This window comes from Triticum dicoccoides, chromosome 6A (assembly GCF_002162155.2).
Source record: "Triticum dicoccoides isolate Atlit2015 ecotype Zavitan chromosome 6A, WEW_v2.0, whole genome shotgun sequence".
NCBI classification, from domain to species: domain Eukaryota; kingdom Viridiplantae; phylum Streptophyta; class Magnoliopsida; order Poales; family Poaceae; genus Triticum; species Triticum dicoccoides.
This window is the reverse complement of record NC_041390.1, coordinates 619,854,280-619,873,579: the sequence shown is the minus strand read 5'-3', so window position 1 is coordinate 619,873,579 and position 19,300 is coordinate 619,854,280. Positions and strand designations below refer to the sequence as shown.

At 48.0% G+C, this 19,300-nt stretch overlaps 1 protein-coding gene across 2 annotated transcripts; it reads right to left on the bottom strand.

Annotated features, from left to right (window-relative positions):
* Positions 1 to 6,788: 6,788 nt before the first annotated feature.
* LOC119318557 lies at positions 6,789 to 9,309 on the bottom strand. Of its 2 annotated transcripts, none has more exons than XM_037593135.1 (2): positions 9,135 to 9,309; positions 6,789 to 9,012 (listed from the first exon to the last, which is right to left on the bottom strand). In XM_037593135.1, the coding sequence occupies exon 2, from the start codon at positions 7,671 to 7,673 to the stop codon at positions 6,906 to 6,908; it is 768 nt and encodes a 255-aa protein (XP_037449032.1). In that variant the 5' UTR covers positions 7,674 to 9,012; positions 9,135 to 9,309; the 3' UTR covers positions 6,789 to 6,905. Both variants share the same exon structure in this region, with proteins under 2 accessions (XP_037449032.1, XP_037449033.1).
* Between the last annotated feature and the right edge of the window lie 9,991 nt (positions 9,310 to 19,300).

The following is a 19,300-nucleotide window of genomic DNA, read 5'->3' as shown; positions in this document are numbered from 1 at the left end:
CCCGAAGGCCACCCCGAATCCTAGTTGACGAGTAGATCTAGCCCTTTGACTTTCGCCGGGCGGGCTTTGACCGGTGGACTCTTCCACCTGGTTGCGATAGGTCTGCCCATAGCAACATCCCCGAACACGGTTTGGACCCAACCCAACACTAGATTCCCTCCGGTTCCACCGCACCCGCACCTTCCCCCCTCCAAGTGACGGCGGCTCTGCCTTCCGTGGAGGGGGCCACACCATGGAGCCCCAAGACGGGCGTCTACGCATGCAAGAACACTTTCACACATGCATCGGGACCCATGCGATGTTTCGGTAGCATAGCTACACCCCGAAGGCCACCCTGAATCCCTCCTCTAACCAGATTCCCTCCATGTCGATCGTTTCCCCCTCCGTGACACGGCGGCAGTGACGTCCGTGAGGGGGGCAATCGATATACCATCGGGGCATGTTTTTTGTTTAGATAAGGCACAGTTATGTTGTGAAAAAAATACAAAATAATAAATATATAAACTAAAAATAAAAAAATAAAGGTATGCCGACGGCTGCGCACACGGAGCTACGATCCCACGGATCGATGACATGGCATTGCACGCTGATTGATGACGTGGCAGATAGCATGGGCTAGGACAATGCCGACGGCTATGCCGTCGGCATATCTGTGCCACACCACAGGCCCTCACTCCCTCGGATCGATGATGTGTCGACGGCGCGGATCGGTGATGTTAGCAATTCTATGCCGACGGCCTAGCCGTCGGCATAGTTATCCCGGCGGCCGCCGTTATCCCCCGTCGGCGTAGTTTTGACGCCGTCAAACGGTCGCCGCTAATCGGGTAGGTGGGCCCTTTCTATGCCGACGGCCTCTTCTATGCCGACGGTCCCCGCAGGCGTACCGCGAGCTGTCCCGACGGCCGTGATATGCCGACGGCCCCCGTCGGCATAGATACACATATGCCGACGGCTATTCTACGCCTACGGCCTGCCCTTGGCCGTCGGCATATGTCCATTTATGCCGACGGGCGCCGTCGGCATAGATGAGGCCGTCGGCAACTAGATAATTTCTGGTAGTGCTTCCTCCGACGGGCGGCTAGTGGCCGTGCCGGTACCCGTGAATGGCCTCCAGAATCTGGCCCTTGCAAATCGCGCCCATGATGAGTCTGCCAAAAAGAAGCAGCAGGATTTCCGTGCCTGGCTACTGCTACTGGCTTCACTAATTGCCACCGTCACCTTCACCGCAGGGCTCACCCCAGCTGATGGTTTCTGGGGCGAGGACAAGGATGGACACATCGGTGGTAACCCAATTATGCGTGACAAATTTCCTAGGAGGTACCGCATATATGTGGGAAGCAACAGGATGGCCTTCTGCTTCTCCATGGTAATCATTGGAATACTCGCCAATAACATAGCTAACAAGCTGAGCAAACTCGTGAGGTTTTTTTTTTGCCATTATTGGTACCTTGTTGTCTTCTGAGCTTGACGACTAGCTTCATCAGCGGCACGTGGGACTACTCTAAAGATGATACCTACTCATGTGTTACGTTTGCAGCCGCTTTTCTCAGTTTGGCCATTCTTTGGGGTTCGGGTTTGATTGAGCCGATAATTGAAAGACACGAGCGATCCACGGAATCCTCCGCTTAAGAGGTCAGTTTGGTACTGTCGAAGAAACAACAAAATTCCTTACAGCAGCCTGAAACCTGCAAACTTATGTTCCTCGTGTGGTCATGTTTGTACATGTCTTTCAGTTGTAACTTGTAAGTGCCTAAGGACCCTTATTTCTGAGTCAATTCAGACCAATAGCACTTTGTAATGTTCTGTATAAGATAGCGTCTAAAGTGCTTGCTTTAAGACTTCGGCCAATTCTAGATGAGATTATCTCGGAGGAACAAAGTGCATTCGTTCGGGGGCGTTTAATCACGGATAATGTACTGATTGCCTACGAGCACATTCACTACCTGAAGAGGAAGAAGGGTAAAGGTGGGGCCTGTGCAATTAAGGTGGATATGGCCAAGGCATATGACAGGATAGAGTGGTCATACTTAAGAGGTGTTATGGAGAAACTAGGATTCTCTCAGAGGTGGATAGGCCGGGTAATGGCATGTGTGCAAACCGTCTCTTTTTCAGTTCGAGTTAACGGGCAATTCTCTGATTTTTTCAGGCCAACCAGAGGTATTCGCCAGGGTGACCCTTTGTCACCATATCTTTTTTTGCTTTGTGCGGAGGGGCTAAGCAGTTTGCTAAAATTCAGAGGGCAGGAACATCTCGCAAAAGGAATAAGGGTGGGGACTCAAGCTCCTTGGGTGTCCCACTTACTTTTTGCAGATGATTGTCTCATTTTCTCCCAGGCCACGGATCAGGGAGCACAAAGATTACAGGAAATATTGGAACTCTACAGAGTGGGCTCGGGACAGATTGTAAACAAGGCAAAATCGGCCATTTTCTTCAGTGCAAATTGTTCAAATGATGTTAAGACGGTGATTCATGATACTATGGAAATACAAGCTGAAGCTTTGGCCGAGAAATATTTGGGACTCCCTACTGCTTTGGGTCGATCGACAGAGGATAATTTTGATCATATTGCAACGTCTATCAAGAAATTGGTTAATGGGTGGGCCCCTAAGCTGATGAATAGTGCGGCTAGGAAGTCCTGGTCAAGTCGATCTGCCAGGCAATCCCTACATATTGTATGAGTTGCTTTAAGTTGTCAAAGAAAACTTGCAAGAAGATTGTTAGTATTATTGCAAGGTACTGGTGGGGAGGTGATGAACACAGTAGGAAAATGCATTGGCGCAAATGGCAGGACATAGCTATCCACAAGTGTGTGGGAGGTATGGGATTCAGGGACTTCCATCTTTTCAATCAGGCAATGCTTGCCAAGCAAGGATGGAGGCTCATAACTTTCCAGAATCCTTATGTGCGAGAGTGCTTCGCGGGAAATATTTTCACGGGAAAGAGTTCATGTCTGCATCAAAAAGGAGAGGTTCTTCTCACACTTGGCGGGCTATTCTGTTTGGAAGGGAAGCTCTCAAACTAGGCTTAATCAAGAGGATGGGAGAAGGGGACACAATCAATGTCTGGGTGGATCCATGGATCCCAGGAAATTTCAGGTACAAAGCGATAGTAAAACCCCCGCTTACAATGATCACAAAAGCAAGTGAGCTCCTCGAGGAGGATAACCGCAACTGGGACATTCAGACTGTCAAAACTAATTTTGCACAGATTGATGCCGAGGCTATTCTAAAGATCCCAATAATGATGGGAGAGGACTTCTGGGCATGGCAACCGGATAAGCGAGGTCATTTCTCAGTACGATCAGCATATAAACAACTGATTGAATTCCATGGAAGATCAGGTGGTGCATCCAGCTCATCAAATGGTCTCGGGTCAGTATGGAAAAAACTTTGGCAAATGGAGGTGCCGCCAAAAGTAAGATGCTTCTGGTGGCGAGTGATCAAGGGGTTCATTCCCTGTCGGTCTGTTCTAAAAAACCGCCATGTTGAGCGCATACCTTTTTGTGAGGACTGCGGCGTCGACGAGACCATTTTTCATGCCCTATTCAGGTGTACTTGGGCTCGACTATTTTGGGACCAGGTGAAGGGGAGGACTGGAGTTAAAATCCCTATACTCCACCCTGAGACTTGGGCCGTTGACATTATTCACGAAAGCTTGCTCAGTGGAAGGGATGCGTGCATCATTTTGTGTGGAGCCTGGGCGGTCTGGTCCGAAAGAAACGCTCGACGTCATGATGAACATGCCCGAACAATTGATCAATCAGTCCGTTGGACCATTGACATAGCTGCAGATCTTTCCCAGCTAGGCAAAGAGCAAGTGACCCCTACACACCGTGTACCTGAATGTTGGAAAGTACCACCAACTGAATGTCTTAAGCTCAATACAGATGCCCAGTTCCATGAGCTACTCGGCCAAGGTGGTACTGGCCTAGTTGTGCGTGACCATACTGGGAAACTTATTCGAGCCCAAGCAAGATGGTATGAACATGTTAATTCAGCCAGGATGATGGAAGCAATGGCAATGTTGGATGCTGTGGTTCTGGCTTCGGACATGGGATGGAGGCGAATACTGGTTGAAAGTGATGCATTTGATGTAGTGAACCTGTGGGAATCTCGGGATTTTGCTAGAGCTGATATAGCAAGACCTCTTCAGGAGATTAAGGAGCTATGCGGGAACTTCATTAGTTTTTCGATTTCTTTTGTAAGAAGAGAAGCCAATATGGCAGCTCATCTTAGCGCTAAGCAGGCTAGTGAGGTACGTAGGAGGTGTCTCTGGATAAACTTTATTCCAGAATCCCTCCGCGATGTAATTGCCCGCGAGTGTATTACCCATGAGTAATCAATAAAGCTCCGACTTTCAAAAAAAAAGGACCCTTATTTCGCAACTCATTTGTAAGTGCATTTTGTTGCCGAACCTGTAGGATTTTCTTCCCACGAGCAAAATCCAGGATGCGGAATAAGTTATTCTTCACCCGAGGTAATCTTATGATCACTTCATAATTAAATTACATTTAGAGTTTAAATAGTTACATTTCTATTGATTCACTATGTAAAATTTGGTATAAGAAAATAAAAATATAGGTCATAAGACAAGAAAATTTGGAGTTTATGTATATTTTACAGTATGTTTTTACGTTTGTAATTTTACATAACATAAAATATTTTTTACGACGATTATATATTTTCTTATGGTCTCTTTTTACGTCAGAAATAAGACAAAACTTACGGAACGTAAAATTACAGTGCGTAGGTGGTAAAAATAAAGGGGGTGAAGAATAACTATTCCTCACCCAGGGTGACGAATAATCAATCCCATATAAAGTGATTTTAAGTACCGTTTCGGTATAACCCCCCTCAAAAAACATATAAAGGGTAATATGGACTTTTGACAAATCATACCGCACTTCAGTATGTTTTTTTTAGAAAACGCACTACAGTATGTATACGTGAGACCTCATGTACCTCGCGCTCCTAGGCCGGCCCATTAAATCACTTCTGTCAGTTCTCGCGCGCCTAGGCCAGCAGAGATGATGAGGACTCGACTTCATTTCCTCACACTATAAACAATGGCTGCTTGCCACTCGACCCAGCGACTTGACGTGATTTATGACAGCGCAAATTATATAAGAACCACACAAAATCGTTCATATATAAAACAATTTCCGGAAAAGTTGAAATTTTCCTTGAAAAAAATGTCAACACTTTGCAAATGCCAATTTTGTTTTCAAAAAAGCAAATAATGTATGAAACTCCAAACTTTTTTTATAAAAATTAATTTTGAAATTCCAAATCACTTTTCTAAAAATGTGACTAACTTTTAAGATTCCAGAAATTTTTCGAAAAATATAGACAGTTTATAAAAATGCATAAATTTTCCAAATTCCAAATGTTTTTAGAAAAAACATAAACAAATAATCAAAAACACGATATATTTTCAGAAACACGAACATTATTTGAAAATATTTTTAAAAACTCCGATGATTTGGAGTTGTCAAGAATATTTTAAAGTGTGAACATTTTTTAAAATCCCGTTTTTATAAGTAAAATTGAAAATAGGAATATTTTTCTAGATTCTAGTTTTTTAAACCGCGGACATTTTTTATTTTCCTCAACATTTCTTGAATTACGAACAAAATTTGAAAACGCAAACAATTTCTAAAATTTGAACAAAAACATCATAGCATGAACTATTTTTAAAATTTCCCATTTTTTTCCGAAAACATGAACAATTTTAAAAAAAATGCAAACAATTTTAGAAATTCCGAACAACTGCCCGACGGGTGCGATATAGTCGCCTAATCGGGCCGAGGCCTAAGTGTTTTTTTCTTCTTATTTTTCGTTTTTATTCTCCTTTTTTGGTTAATTCATTTTTCTCCTTTTTCGAACTTTTTTAAACCAGTTCAAAATTTTAAAATATTATTTGGAATACAAAAATAACACTTTGAAAGAAATGTTTAAAATTATGATTTAAAATTCTTTTTTCCATCAAACATTTATTAAATGCTTTTCAAGAAAAATATTTACTGTTTCCAATTTTATCATTTTGTATTTATTAATTTTATTAAAAACTTAAAATAATAGTATTAAGTACTCATTTAAATAGCTGATTGTGGTCATCTGGATCCTCCTCGTCCACTAGCTCGCACATCAGCATCATATCCCCATCGTCTCCATCCTCGGCCATGAGCAGACGCTGCTTCGGTACTTCTTCGCAGTCAGTCGTAAAGTGACCGAGGAGGCCACACTTATGACACCTCATTTTTCTGATGTCAAACTTCCTCCTCAGTGGTGCAGGCGCATCATCGTCGTTTGAGTCGCCGCAATGAAAGACAACATCGGTTGGCTTCTTGCATCCGCCGCTATTTAAGTGAGGCCATACACTGGGCAAGAATCACACCACACCTCGGCCCGCTATTTAAACACACACTTATTTTCCTGAACCAGAAGTGCAAGAGTTGCCCATGGCTCAGAATTTAATTGACAATTCATCGTACCATGGTGCAAGGTGATCTAGAACTGTAGAACATATACAATCTTGGAAGGAAGTGCTAATATATCTTGATCATATCATTATACCATCACCCAGAACAGTGCGAGCATGTCAGGTTTTGTGCATATGATAGGGCAAAAGAACATTGTGAGCATGTCAGATTGTGTGCATTTCATAGGAAAAAAGTAACCAGGCCACTGTGATCACTCGCCTACGGCCCTTCGAAATAAAGTTTTCCTCACCTGGACATATAAGAGAGATAGAACTAATAATGAACGAAAACGATATTACTAAGCTACCAAGTTCAGGGTTGATTCAGGTACTTGCGCCAGTGGGCAATGGGTCATCTAGTAGCCGCAGTTACTACTGAAAAATTTCATAAAAGCCAGAGCAAAGCAGAGAAGATGCGATGCTCGTCAGTTTATTCGCTTGTAAAAGAAGTACTTGTGTCGGTTCATCAGCCAGACGATGGTTAAGAGCTCACCGCCGCAGCTGAGCTGCTTGGCATGGGAGTCCCTGCTGCATTGGTCGGACGTGAAGGTGAGAAGACTTATCCATGAAACAAGAATGATCTGCAACATACAATCGAGGAGTTCTGGTTGTTCCCCGCGGTCCCTATGCTCTCTAATTTTTGTTTGTACCTCATCGGTGAATGCCGGGATGAAAGCTTCAAGTTTGTGAATGTATTGGCCCTGCATCGGATGTCGTCCATAATTTCCCGGTTCTAGCTCATCTAACAGGTTGAAGGCCCAGTAAGCACCAATCCCGAGAGTATCATTTCTGTTATAAAGATGACTTGGTCTTCCAAGCATGTAGCTGCCCTCAGTGGCATCCATGTCTAGAAGGATGTTGGCGAGCTGCTTCGTCTCTCTTATTGTTGGAGAACTGCTGGTTCCTCTTTCACTCCATATCTCCTCCAAATGGAGGCGGGCCTTTTTGTAGTGGACACCCTCGTCACCCTGTTTCAATACCATGTGCTGGCGTTCAGCGAGGAGGAACATCATGTAATCTGATATCGCTCGTATCTGCTTCTCGTATTTGGCTGATGCTTCACTTTTTATCGAAGTCGGCTTGCACAAGAGGAAAATATCCGTGGCGACGTGCAACGCGATGATGTTGTTTTCAAAACTATAGTTACTGGCATTAGACCTCATATAATCATCGAGTTCCCTTATGGGACGCATCCCGACGAGTGTGCGAGATTCCAGCAGTACCTGTATGTGCACACAGCTTCCAACAGCTCATCCTTGACATCAATCTTCTTCTTCCCAAGTCCAGTGAAGAAAGAAGAGATCAACTTCTCCAGTTGGCCCCGAGGCCGAGGAGTACAGGTACAGCACTCTTGCAACAAGTTGTGTTGCCCCACGCCGGACAACAACCTATGGCCACTTGGGCCGCTTCTCAGTGAGAGACGGGACGTATCCAGAGAGACGAGGAGGCGACGGACGCAATACCATGATTGCATTGCAGCTTGACGTGGCAAATTGTCCGGGAAGGTCCGTCGAACCGGAAGCAGCCATTCTTTTCCTTCCCCTTGCTCTACCAAGAACGCATATTTCCAGGTGGACCCTGGTGCTCTCAGCAGCCATCTCACATCCAACACCAGGGTACCAACAAGCAAGGTGTATGTGACCGTCCGATCTGCACTCTTCATGGCCTGGCCCTCCTTACTGTGGAAGAGATAGAGCGCCGTGGCAGTTGCCGGCGGCGAGAGGACACGGATGATGTAGCCGGCCCAAGTGCGGACCACACTTGCCTTGGTGTACAACATGTCGTACATGAGCGACGCCTCCACCTCAACCACCTCGCTCACATCCTTCCAGCCAGAATAGGATGGGACATATCTCCTGCGGTGGACTTGATAGTCAGCGAAGGCACCCATGGTGACACCGAGAAGGCCGTGAGCATCAAGCAGGGCATCATCATTATGTCACTTACGGCCTTCGTCCTCAAATGTGAAGCGCCGTAACTTCTTTCTCCCGGCTGAGTGACGAATGTTGTCAAAGCAAGCTCGCCGTAGCGCAACTGCCCTCTCCACGTACTTATAGGAGCCCAGGAAGAGCATGATGAAGAAGGCGGCGCGCAGAGCCCCGTCGCCGCGCATAAATCTTTGCTTGTATGAGCCGTAGATAGCTCCTCCGATTTCAAGGACGAGAGCAGCCTTTTGGGTCGGCGACAGCTCATTGTGCTCCAAGGCGTAGCTGGTGATGTTGTCCGGGCGACCAAGGTGCAGCAGGAGAAACGGCGCCCAGAACGCAAACATCAGCTCCTCGCTAACCGCGGTCGCGGTGTCGAGAAACACCTTGCCGAGGGCGATTGGCGTGATTATCTCGGTCACGTGGTACGCCACCCACACCAGAGACATCCGCACACCGGAGTCTCTACGCCGACGGATCCCGGATAATTGGGCCAGGGTAAGATGCGCGAGGTGGCTCACAATCACCAAGACCCGTGTCACCCGTAGATTCATCCGCTCCTGGCTCTCCTCGCCCATGAAAAATCCAGCCATACCCGATAATCCTCCTACACTCAAATCATCTAGGTTAATACACGCATGCAATCATCTAGCCCTAGATCAACCAGTTTGTTGTTGTATTTGCATGCTAGCTAGAGAGATTAGGATATACTGGTAGTGATTAACATACCGCCGTGAAGGCTGCTCGATGAACTACTAGTAAACTCTGAGATGCAAGGTCGGTTGATGAAGACGCACGCTGATCGCTCCACTTAATTTCCGACATATCACAGGATTTCTCTCAACTTCAGAGTGAAATTGGAGACACAAATCTTGATACAAGGAGAGCTGGGGTGAGCAGGAAGAACAAGTGAGATGAGAATAGAGTTCTTCCTGGAAACAACATGCCCGGAAATTACGCTCCCGGCACCCCGAAGGCGATCTCGGGGCGAACGCCCGCCGATGCTCCCCAGCTGCCACCGGAGCTCTCTACCACCCACCATACCCAGAGCGAGAGTGCGATATCAATCCTTGCGCACCGCGACCTCAGCGAGGAGGACCCGCTAGGCCTCCATGAGATCCGGAAGAAGATGAGGAGAGCAATCCACTCACTGGTCTATCGGAAAAGGGTAGTGATCCCGACTGGGGCGGATTCTTCGAGATCTGGAGGGATACAGGTGGAGGCGATTGTAGGACGGGTAAGAGAAGGAATGGATCAATTCCGGAGATCCTTAGGGGAAAATAGATCGGAAGCGAAGCCCAGATTAAGCGGGTTGGATTGGAGTTTGGCATCTGAGCGAGATCTGACTGCATATGCGGATCGGAATACAGAGGTAAGAATCAAGGCTGGGTTAGATCAGCAAAAGGGAAAGAGGGATATGGTGGAAATTTACACCCAGGATCATGGGTTGCGGAAGCAAAAGGGGGGAATTCTACAAACAATGGAAAGTATCAAGCTGCCCCGTACAGAGGTGACAGTAGCGACCACCCAGGAAAGGAATCGGGATCAAATTAAGCTTTCTCAAACCGGGGATCCACCGGACAAAATCAGTGATTGTACCGTGATGGCGACGGATCCTATGCCGTATACAAGCCAGGGAAAGATGAATATAAGTAACAGAGAGGACAGGGGAGGAGCCATACTTCATAGTCAGAAACTTGAGAAGTCGATTCCTCTGCTCACCATGGAGAAGTCGGCTGACCAGAAACTGAAGAAGGTAGCCACAGAAAGCAAGCTGGAGGTCGTCGCCTCGAATGGCGGCGAGCGCGGCGCTGCCGGCAGGAAGCTGGAGAGGGGTTCCTCCTCGCTGGGTGGCAGGGGGAGCACCACCATGGAGGGCCCCCAGCCGACCCTGACCGCGGCGTCGGCTGAGCACCGCGGCGCACCAGTGCTAGAACTGGACCTGTCAAGGGCAAGGGCCGCAATGGCTACGCGGTGGCTCGCCGTGGGCTACTTCTTCTCTGTGCTCCCCTTCAGCACGGTGGGCCTCTTCGGCGAACTGAAGAGCAAGTGGGGGCTGCATGGGCGCCTCAACTACACCCCCCTCCGCAACAATCGCTTCATGCTCGAGTTCGAGCGGGAGGGTGATCGCCGGCACGTCCTGGAGAACGGCCCTTGGACCCACCGTAAGGATGCTTTCATCATTGTGCCTTTTGATGGACAGGGTAAACCGGCGAATGTGCCGGTGAATGTTATGCCTATTTGGGCACGCATCTACGATGTCCCGCCACTCATGCTCACAGAGGAGATCGGATGGAAGCTAGGGGGCCTGCTGGGTAATGTGTTGAGGGTAGATGCAGACAAGTACGGAAATATTTTCTCTGAGTTTCTTCGTGTGCGTGTTGAACACAATGTAAACACCCCTCTCCTGCGTGAGATCAGCACTAGGGAACTAGGGGAGGATGAGTTGATGTATCTAGAGGTCAAGTATGAGAGGGCCCCCCGATTTTGTATGTACTGCGGGCATATAGGCCATGGGGAGAGAGACTGTAGGCTGCAGGTAGATGATCAAACCATGCGGTTCACAGGTGCCATGAGAGCTTCACCCTACAAGATGAGCAAGAACAAAGGTGGCTTTGTGGCGCCGGATGCTTGCAGTGCCAGGCGTTTCCTTCACTTCGGTTCAGAGGTGTTTGGGGAAGATTGGACTGCCCCGGCAAAGATGGCATGGGAAAGGCTCGGAAAGGACAAGGACGCGGGCGACGGCGGGCACTCACAGGAGATGGTAAGGTACAGGAGGATCCCTGACGACATATTGCTCGACCCAGGCGTGCAAGCGGCGATAGCCGCGGTGAGCGCGCTCAGGGTGAGTGATGAGCCAGCGCAGAGGGGCGCAAGAAAGGCGAGCATCAGTGTGAACCTCGCGACGACAACAACAAATCACGCACAGGCCGTGGCTTCTACTCCAGCAATAGCCACGGCCGCCGTGGTTGCGACATCATCACCTGCAGGAACCATAGGGGGGGCTGTGGCTTCTACACCAGCAATAGCCACGGTCGGTGCGGATGCGGCGCCAATTCCACCTACAGAAAACATAGCGAGGGCTGGGGCTTCTACACCAACAATAGCCACGGCCGCTGCGGATGCGTCGTCAACTCCACCTACAGGAATCGTGGCGGGGGCCGACACAGACACAACCCCACTCGCGCTTGCCATCATGGAAGCAGTGACCCCTCCCTACCCTCCAGGGTTTGGTCCTGATGCAGTGTCCAAGCCCACGCCTACGACTGCTGCGGTCACCACCCCTGTAGGGGCGGGTATGATGACAGGGAGGGAGACGACCCCAAAAGCGGGCAGTGAGGTGGATAGTTCTGCAGACCAGGGCGGTGAGGCTGATGATCCTACTGGTATACCTATGGCACCCCCGGCAGATGAGAACAAGGCCAAGATCAAGAAAAGGTACATGAATCAGGTTAAGGGGAGGAAGAACACAATTGTGGGGGACTCAATTCTAGGCAAGAGGACGACCTGTAACACATCTGTACACAATATAGGCTTAGACAGTGAGCTAGCTGACAGTAGGGATGTGTATAAGAAAAAGAGAGGCACTGAGAGGGCAGAGGACAGGAGCACAAAAGGAGAGATAGGCGGAAAGGAAGCTACCGGTACTGGGGCTGCCGGGGAACTGACGGGCGCGACGGATAGCGCCCGTCAGGAGGAATGACGATCTTGAGCTGGAACTGCTGGGGCTTGGGCCACCCCGGGACAGTTCGAGAGCTGGTGTGCTTAGTGCATACCCACCGCCCCTCCGTCGTGTTCATCTCAGAGACACGACAGTGCGAAGAGAGCGTCAAAAGAATAAGATCGAGAATAGGTATGAAGCATTGTATCACCCATGATGGGAAAGGCAAAGGTGCCGGCATCGCCCTATTCTGGGACGATAGCATTGAAATAAATTTGCTCTCGTATGGACCGCGGTATATCGATGTGCATATCCGTAATGATCATCATGGCCCTTTGTGGCGAGGCACCTTTGTGTATGGCGAGCCTCGTGCTCACGAGAGACATCATATGTGGAGTCTGATCCGTAGAATAAAAGACAGATCCAGGGAACCATGGATGATGATAGGCGATTTTAATGAGACCTTGTGGCAGGGGGAACATTTTTCAGCTACAAAACGTTCTGAAAGACACATGAGTAACTTCAGAGAATGTTTGGGGTGGTGTGACCTGCATGACCTGGGATATAGGGGTCCCGACTGGACTTTTGATAACAAGCAAAGCGGAAGAAAGAATGTCCGAGCTCGGCTAGACAGGGGCATGGCGGCGCCACGATGGATGGACATGTTCCCCCACGGAGAGGTGCATCACATAGTTACCTCAAGGTCTGATCACTTTCCTTTGCTCCTGACTCTTGCCAAAGATCATTCTACAAATAAGAAGAAGGGGTTCAGGTATGAGATGATGTGGGAGAGGGTAAATACGTTGGAACCCACTGTGAGGATGGCATGGGGCAATGAAGGATCTGCTAGTACACTTGCCGGAGTTGCACAAAAATTGGGTGAAGTTCAAAAATCGCTGATGGTGTGGTCCAGGAAGGACTTTGGGTCTGTAACCTGGAATATTAAAAAGAAACGCCAGCGACTTAAAGAGCTTGTGGAAAAGCCAAATCATGGGGAAAAAGAAACCTTAATAAAAAATACAGCGGCGGAGTTGGATGAACTCTTGCTCAGGGAGGAAGTCATGTGGAGACAGCGCTCTCGGGCCACTTGGATCAGAGAGGGAGACCAAAATACACGCTATTTTCATCGGAAGGCATCTTGGCGGCAGAAGAAGAACACTATCAGAAAACTGAAGAATAATGATGGTGTATGGGTGGAAAAAAAGGAGGACCTGAATAAGTTGGCCACTGAGTTTTTTAAGCAACTCTACACTAAAGAGGAAGGAGTGGCCCCTTTTGAACTAATTGAGATGTTTCCCTGCACGGTAGGAGAGGAGATGAACAGGGGCCTGTCAAAGGAATTCACTGAAAAAGAAATTAGTGACGCGCTTTTCCAGATTGGACCTCTAAAGGCGCCTGGGCCGGACGGTTTTCCGGCGCGTTTTTTCCAGCGGAACTGGGAGTTTATGAGGAAAGATGTAGTTGCAGCAGTAAGGAACTTTTTTGAAAATGGGATTATGCCGGAGGGAATAAATGACACAGCCATTGTTCTTATCCCTAAAGGAAACAACCCATAGAGTTTAAAAGACTTCCGCCCAATAAGCCTTTGCAACGTGATTTACAAGGTAATTTCCAAGTGTTTGGTCAACCGGCTGAGGCCTCTCTTGGATGAGCTAATGTCAGAAACTCAGAGTGCCTTCATCCCGGGAAGGATGATCACAGATAATGCCATCATTGCGTTCGAGTGTTTTCATAAGATCCAACACAGCAAAAATCCCCACAATACATACTGTGCGTACAAGCTTGATCTAGCAAAAGCGTATGATAGAGTGGACTGGGATTTCCTTGAGGGAGCCATGGAGAAGATGGGTTTTAATGCTTTATGGATTAGCTGGATCATGAAGTGCGTGAAATCGGTCCGGTTTTCAGTGAAATTGAATGGAGAAGTGCTAGAACTGTTCAGCCCGTCAAGAGGGCTCCGTCAAGGTGACCCCCTTAGCCCGTATTTGTTTCTTTTTGTTGCTGACGGTCTAGCCACCATCTTTAACAGAGAGGTTCAGGGAGGGAGAATATCACCGGTAAAGGTGGCACGAAACAGCCCAGGAATCTCAAATCTCTTATTCGCAGATGACAGCCTAGTATTCTTTAAGGCTTCGAGTGACCAAGCAAGGGCGGTCAAGAGGGCTCTTACTTTGTTTCAACAATGCACGGGCCAACTATTGAGCAGCAGTAAGTGTTCGATTTTATTTAGTGAACACTGCCCTCTGGACACACAAATAGAAATCAAAGAGATCCTAGCTTGTGAGACATCAACTTTTGAAAGCAAGTATCTGGGACTTCCAACCTCGGATGGAAGAATGAAGGACACCCATTTTCAGCCTATCATGGATAGGTTCCTAAAGAGATGTAATGATTGGGCAGGGAGGTATATGTCCTTTGCCGCCAAGGAGGTGCACGTGAAGTCTGTCGTACAAGCGTTGCCTACTTTTGCCATGGGGGTGTTCAAATTCTCGGTGGGCTTCTGTGACAAGTATGAGCGGCTTATTAGGGAGTTTTGGTGGGGAGAAGATGGTGAGAAGAGGAAGGTCCACTGGATGGCCTGGGACGATATGATCAAGCCCAAGAGGGCGGGTGGCATCGGCTTCAGGGATATGTACATCTTCAACCAAGCCCTCTTAGCGCGACAAGGCTGGCGTCTCCTTCAAAATCCTAATAGCCTGTGTGCAAGAGTCCTTAAATCCAAATACTACCCGAGAGGTGACCTCCTTGACACCGTGTTTGCGGCGGATGCCTCGCAAGCTTGGAGAGGCATTGAGCATGGACTGGAATTACTGAAAAAGGGACTGATTTGGAGAGTGGGAAATGGGAAGAACATTCAAATTCAGAGGGACCAATGGGTCCCCAGGAGGAGTGGCCTAAAGATCACAGTATTTAAAAGGCGGTCAAGACTGAGGTGGGTGAACCAGCTAATGAAGCGAGACAGGAAAGAATGGGACGAGGCCCTCGTGCATCAAATATTCCATAAGTATGATGCAGAAGCAATATGTAAAATAAAGATCCCATCGAGTATGGCGGAGGACTGTGTTGCATGGAACGAGGAGAAGTCGGGTGTGTTCTCTGTTCGTAGTGCCTACAGGCTTGGCGCAAATCTCAAATACCAACGCAGTATGAAAGCATCAAGTTCAGGTAATGAGGCGGATAATAGAAGTGTTTGGGACCTCATATGGAAGGCAAAGGTCCCGGAGAAAATCAGGATATTCGCATGGCGAGTAGCGACTGAAACATTGCCCACAAAAGAGAACAAGCGAAAGAGAACACTGGAGGTTGATAACATCTGTAATATTTGCGGAAAGGAAAAGGAAGATGAATTCCATGCGGTAATGAGCTGCACAAAGGCCAGAGCACTTAGAGAAGAAATGAGGGCTCACTGGGAGTTACCCGCCGAAGATCAGTGTCGTTTTAATGGTGACGACTGGCTCCAGAACCTCCTGGGAAGGTGTGATGCGGAGGGGAGAAGCAAACTCCTGCTCTTGCTTTGGAGGGCCTGGTGGCTAAGAGATGATTGCATCCATGCTGATGGAAGGGCTACTATTAATCAGTCAGTCCAATTCCTTCTAAAATATGTGGATGAAATCAAGATGGACAAAACAGATTGCAGTGCAGGGGACAGAGCAATACCCCCGGTCGTCCTTCCGTTTGATCGGGCCGCTGATTCACGACGGGCAGAAATCAAGGAAGGGAAAAAGGTCCAAGGGACGAACACATGCATCAGAAGGAACAGCGTCAGAGAGGGGGATCAGGCAGACAAACCAGATGAGATGCCAGTGCACTCTGGATCAGGGGATGAGGGACAATGGGTTCCTCCGGTCGAGGGTATCTGGAAAATGAACTCAGATGCGGCGTTCCTGCCTAGCTCAGGGGAATCGACGGCCGGCGTAGTCGTCAGGAACCACCTGGGAATGGTTGCCTTGTGCAGCGGCCAGCGGCTACAACTTTGCAGTAGCCCCGAGGAAGCTGAACTTAATGCGATCCTACACGGTCTTTCTGTTCTAACTAAATACTACCAGGGCCCGGTTTGTGTGGAGTCTGATTGTGCTACGGCTGTCAGTCTACTCAATAACAGAGGAAGCAATCAGTCAGCCTTTTTCCCTCTAATCACGGATGTTTGGAACCTTGAGAAGAAGGTTGTTGCGATAACTTATAAGACCGTGAGAAGGGACAAGAATAAGCTGGCGCACGAGATTGCAGCTCATGTCAGGAGACAGGGAGACTATTTCTCTTTTGCAGATGTCCCTCCAAACCTTAGAAGTATCCTCATTGAGGATTGTAATAGCTCCGTTAAGTAATATAAGTCTCTGGGTGGGCTGTTTTCTCAAAAAAAAAAAAAGAATAGAGTTCTTCCTTCAGAATCTGGTCCAAAAGTGGGCCCAGGAATGAATGGATACCATGTTTCCTTTCTCTCTATCCTCTCAAGCGTTAGCGTAACCAGCCACGGTCATGCGGCCCGTCTCACACGGTTTCTTTTTTTTTTTTTGAAGTACGGCCCTTGAAGGCTTTTATTCATTCATCGATCGTACAAAGTCCGAGTGCACCTCGTCACTCAGGAACTCAGGGATACAACTGAAAGTTACATCGCCCATACTTAAAAGTAGAGCATGCCGAGCTAATTTGTGAGCCACCCGATTGGCTTCCCGACTAATATGGTACAACTCGAATCCCTGAAAAGATGAGAGATAGAACTTCATCTCTCTAATTATGAGACCCACCTCCGACAGATCATTTTTTTGTTCCACTCTTTAGCTAAGGCTTGGCAGTCTGTTTCAACCTGAACATTGGTCCGGTGTTATCAAGTACTACCTTCGTCCTCGTTTATGGGTCATCTTTGTAATTTATGCTAAACTTTGAACAAAGATTTAACTGACAAAATGTTAGTGTATGTTAACAAAAATTATATCATTGAATTCATATTGAAATATAGTTTTTAATGATGTAATTTTTTATGACATGCATGAATATTTTGTCAGTTAAATTTATGGTCAAAATTTGGCACAGATTACCGTGTGGAGCATGGACAAAAAAAGGATCATGGAGAGAGAAACACGGGTTTCTACTATGTCCGAGCAATGTACGCACATGACAGAGAAACACTGTTTGACACTATTTTCAAGGATACACCATGAAAAGGTGTATCAATATCACAGAAGAAAAACCAAGTGGCTGATAGAACGCCTTCGGCATTAGTTCACAACACCATGTCTACAACGACAAGAGATCAAAGACCGCGTCTCGACCAAGACCTGATAGCTATGGGCATAACCCCGACCACATCTCAGACTGCTTCAATGCACTATTCACCCTTCACGCCTAGGAGTTTAATCTTGCGAAGGGCGACAAGACCGATGGATGTATGGAGCTTGTAGTGCCGCTTGGTCGTAATTGGGTTGCTGGTGAGTGTGATAGATTCCTGGTGGTGTGGAGTGCTGCCTGACGGGTGGCTATTTTGCTGGGTGCAAGCTCTTAGCTCTTTTTGTATTCAACACAAGGAAAGGCTGTTTGACGAGTTGTGACCATTCAGACTAAAGAATGACGGGAGTGGTACGATGGATGGCAGTGAGTATTGGAAGCTGTTAGATTCATCCATGAGCTTATTTTGTTTGTCGTGGTGGTGGAAATGATTTGGGAGGATGATGGTATGGAATGGGTTAAGCTTCATCCAGGGTATTGACTTGGAGTGCATGAATGAAATTTTGGGATGAACAAGATAGCCCCATTCTTGTTGAATTGGAGGGTTAACGAATGAATGAACAAGAAAATGTCCGGGGCAAAATTTGGCCTTGTTTGCAAGAAAACGAGAACTTTAGGGTGTTCGCCGTGAAGTGGAAATATCATTACATAAATAAGCAAATCTGATAGAAACTCCACTTTATACACCTCATGAGCAGATCAATACACCATAAGAATGACAAGATCCAATTTTGCCTCGTTTTTCTGACTTTTGAGGTCTACATGCTACAAATATTGATTCCAATAGTGATGATTTTGTCTTGCGAAAAAGTTACTAAACAAAATGAGGATGCCCATTGCATGCTTCCATTTTCAGTCTGTGCTTGTTTGAAAATCAACAACTCCTTCCATATTCGACATGGCATCTCTTGATGCCGTCCGTCTTTTTTTGGAAAAGGAGGATGTATCCCGGTCTCTGCATCTGAATGATACATGCAGCTATATTATTAATTATTTATAAAGATCATACAAGGTGATACATCAATAAGTCTGAAGCCACCATCTTAGCAACGTTGTTGCTACTTCTATCCCCTTGATGAAGGTGTGTCGAATGTCCGGGCCTAATACCAAACAGACATCACATCAAAGCCTAGCATCTAAAGCCGGATGTCCCATCCAAGTCTCTACCTGAATTGGGCCCCACATCGGTCTGGCACACTCCCAGTGAGCACCGCACGCTGCAAGGGCCGTCACCTACATCTTCCATCGGTCCATCCTCAGAGCAGAACTGATGCACCGACCTTGCCAGGCCGCTCTGCTATCGACGACACCATGATGCCCGACAGCTTCATCCTCCTGCGTGAGTCCATCTCCGCGCATCAGACGCCGAGTCTCCACTGCGCCATGCCGCCGAGACCCACCGTCGACGATACGGTTGATGCCACACTGCTCCACCTACATGCCATCTCGCGTCGACTCCAAACTACCAGCAACTCCACCACCCTGAGCAGTCCCCCGCCGACGCCTTCATGAAGAAACACGACACCAAAGTGCCATCGTCGCCCAAATAGAGGAACAAAGGCTTTCCCTGCGCTCATGGCAGAGGTGAGGGGCGTATGATCCACACCGAAGCCTCCAGGAAGGGAATCGGCGCCGAGAGCGTCGACTTTGGTGCAGCCGCCACGCCGATCTGGAGTTTCTCCCGGATCCATGCCCACCCGCCAAATCCGTCCAGGCAGTATTGTCGTCGACCGTAGTCGCTACCATAGTCAGCACGAACCGGAGTAGATCGAGTCGGAGACGACGCCTCCCATGGAACTCCGGTCAGCCAACGAGGAACCGCCTTAGCGCCGCCGCCTCCACGTCTCCCACGCAGCCGTGGAAGGCCCCCCATCTGCACCCGTAGGTGCCGCCTGCCAGGCAGGCCACATCGCGCGCCACCGATCGAGGCCGCCGCCCTGAGATCCCCGCGCCGCTCGAGGCACCAGCGAGCAGATCTGAAACAGATCGACCACCAAACACCCAAGGAGCG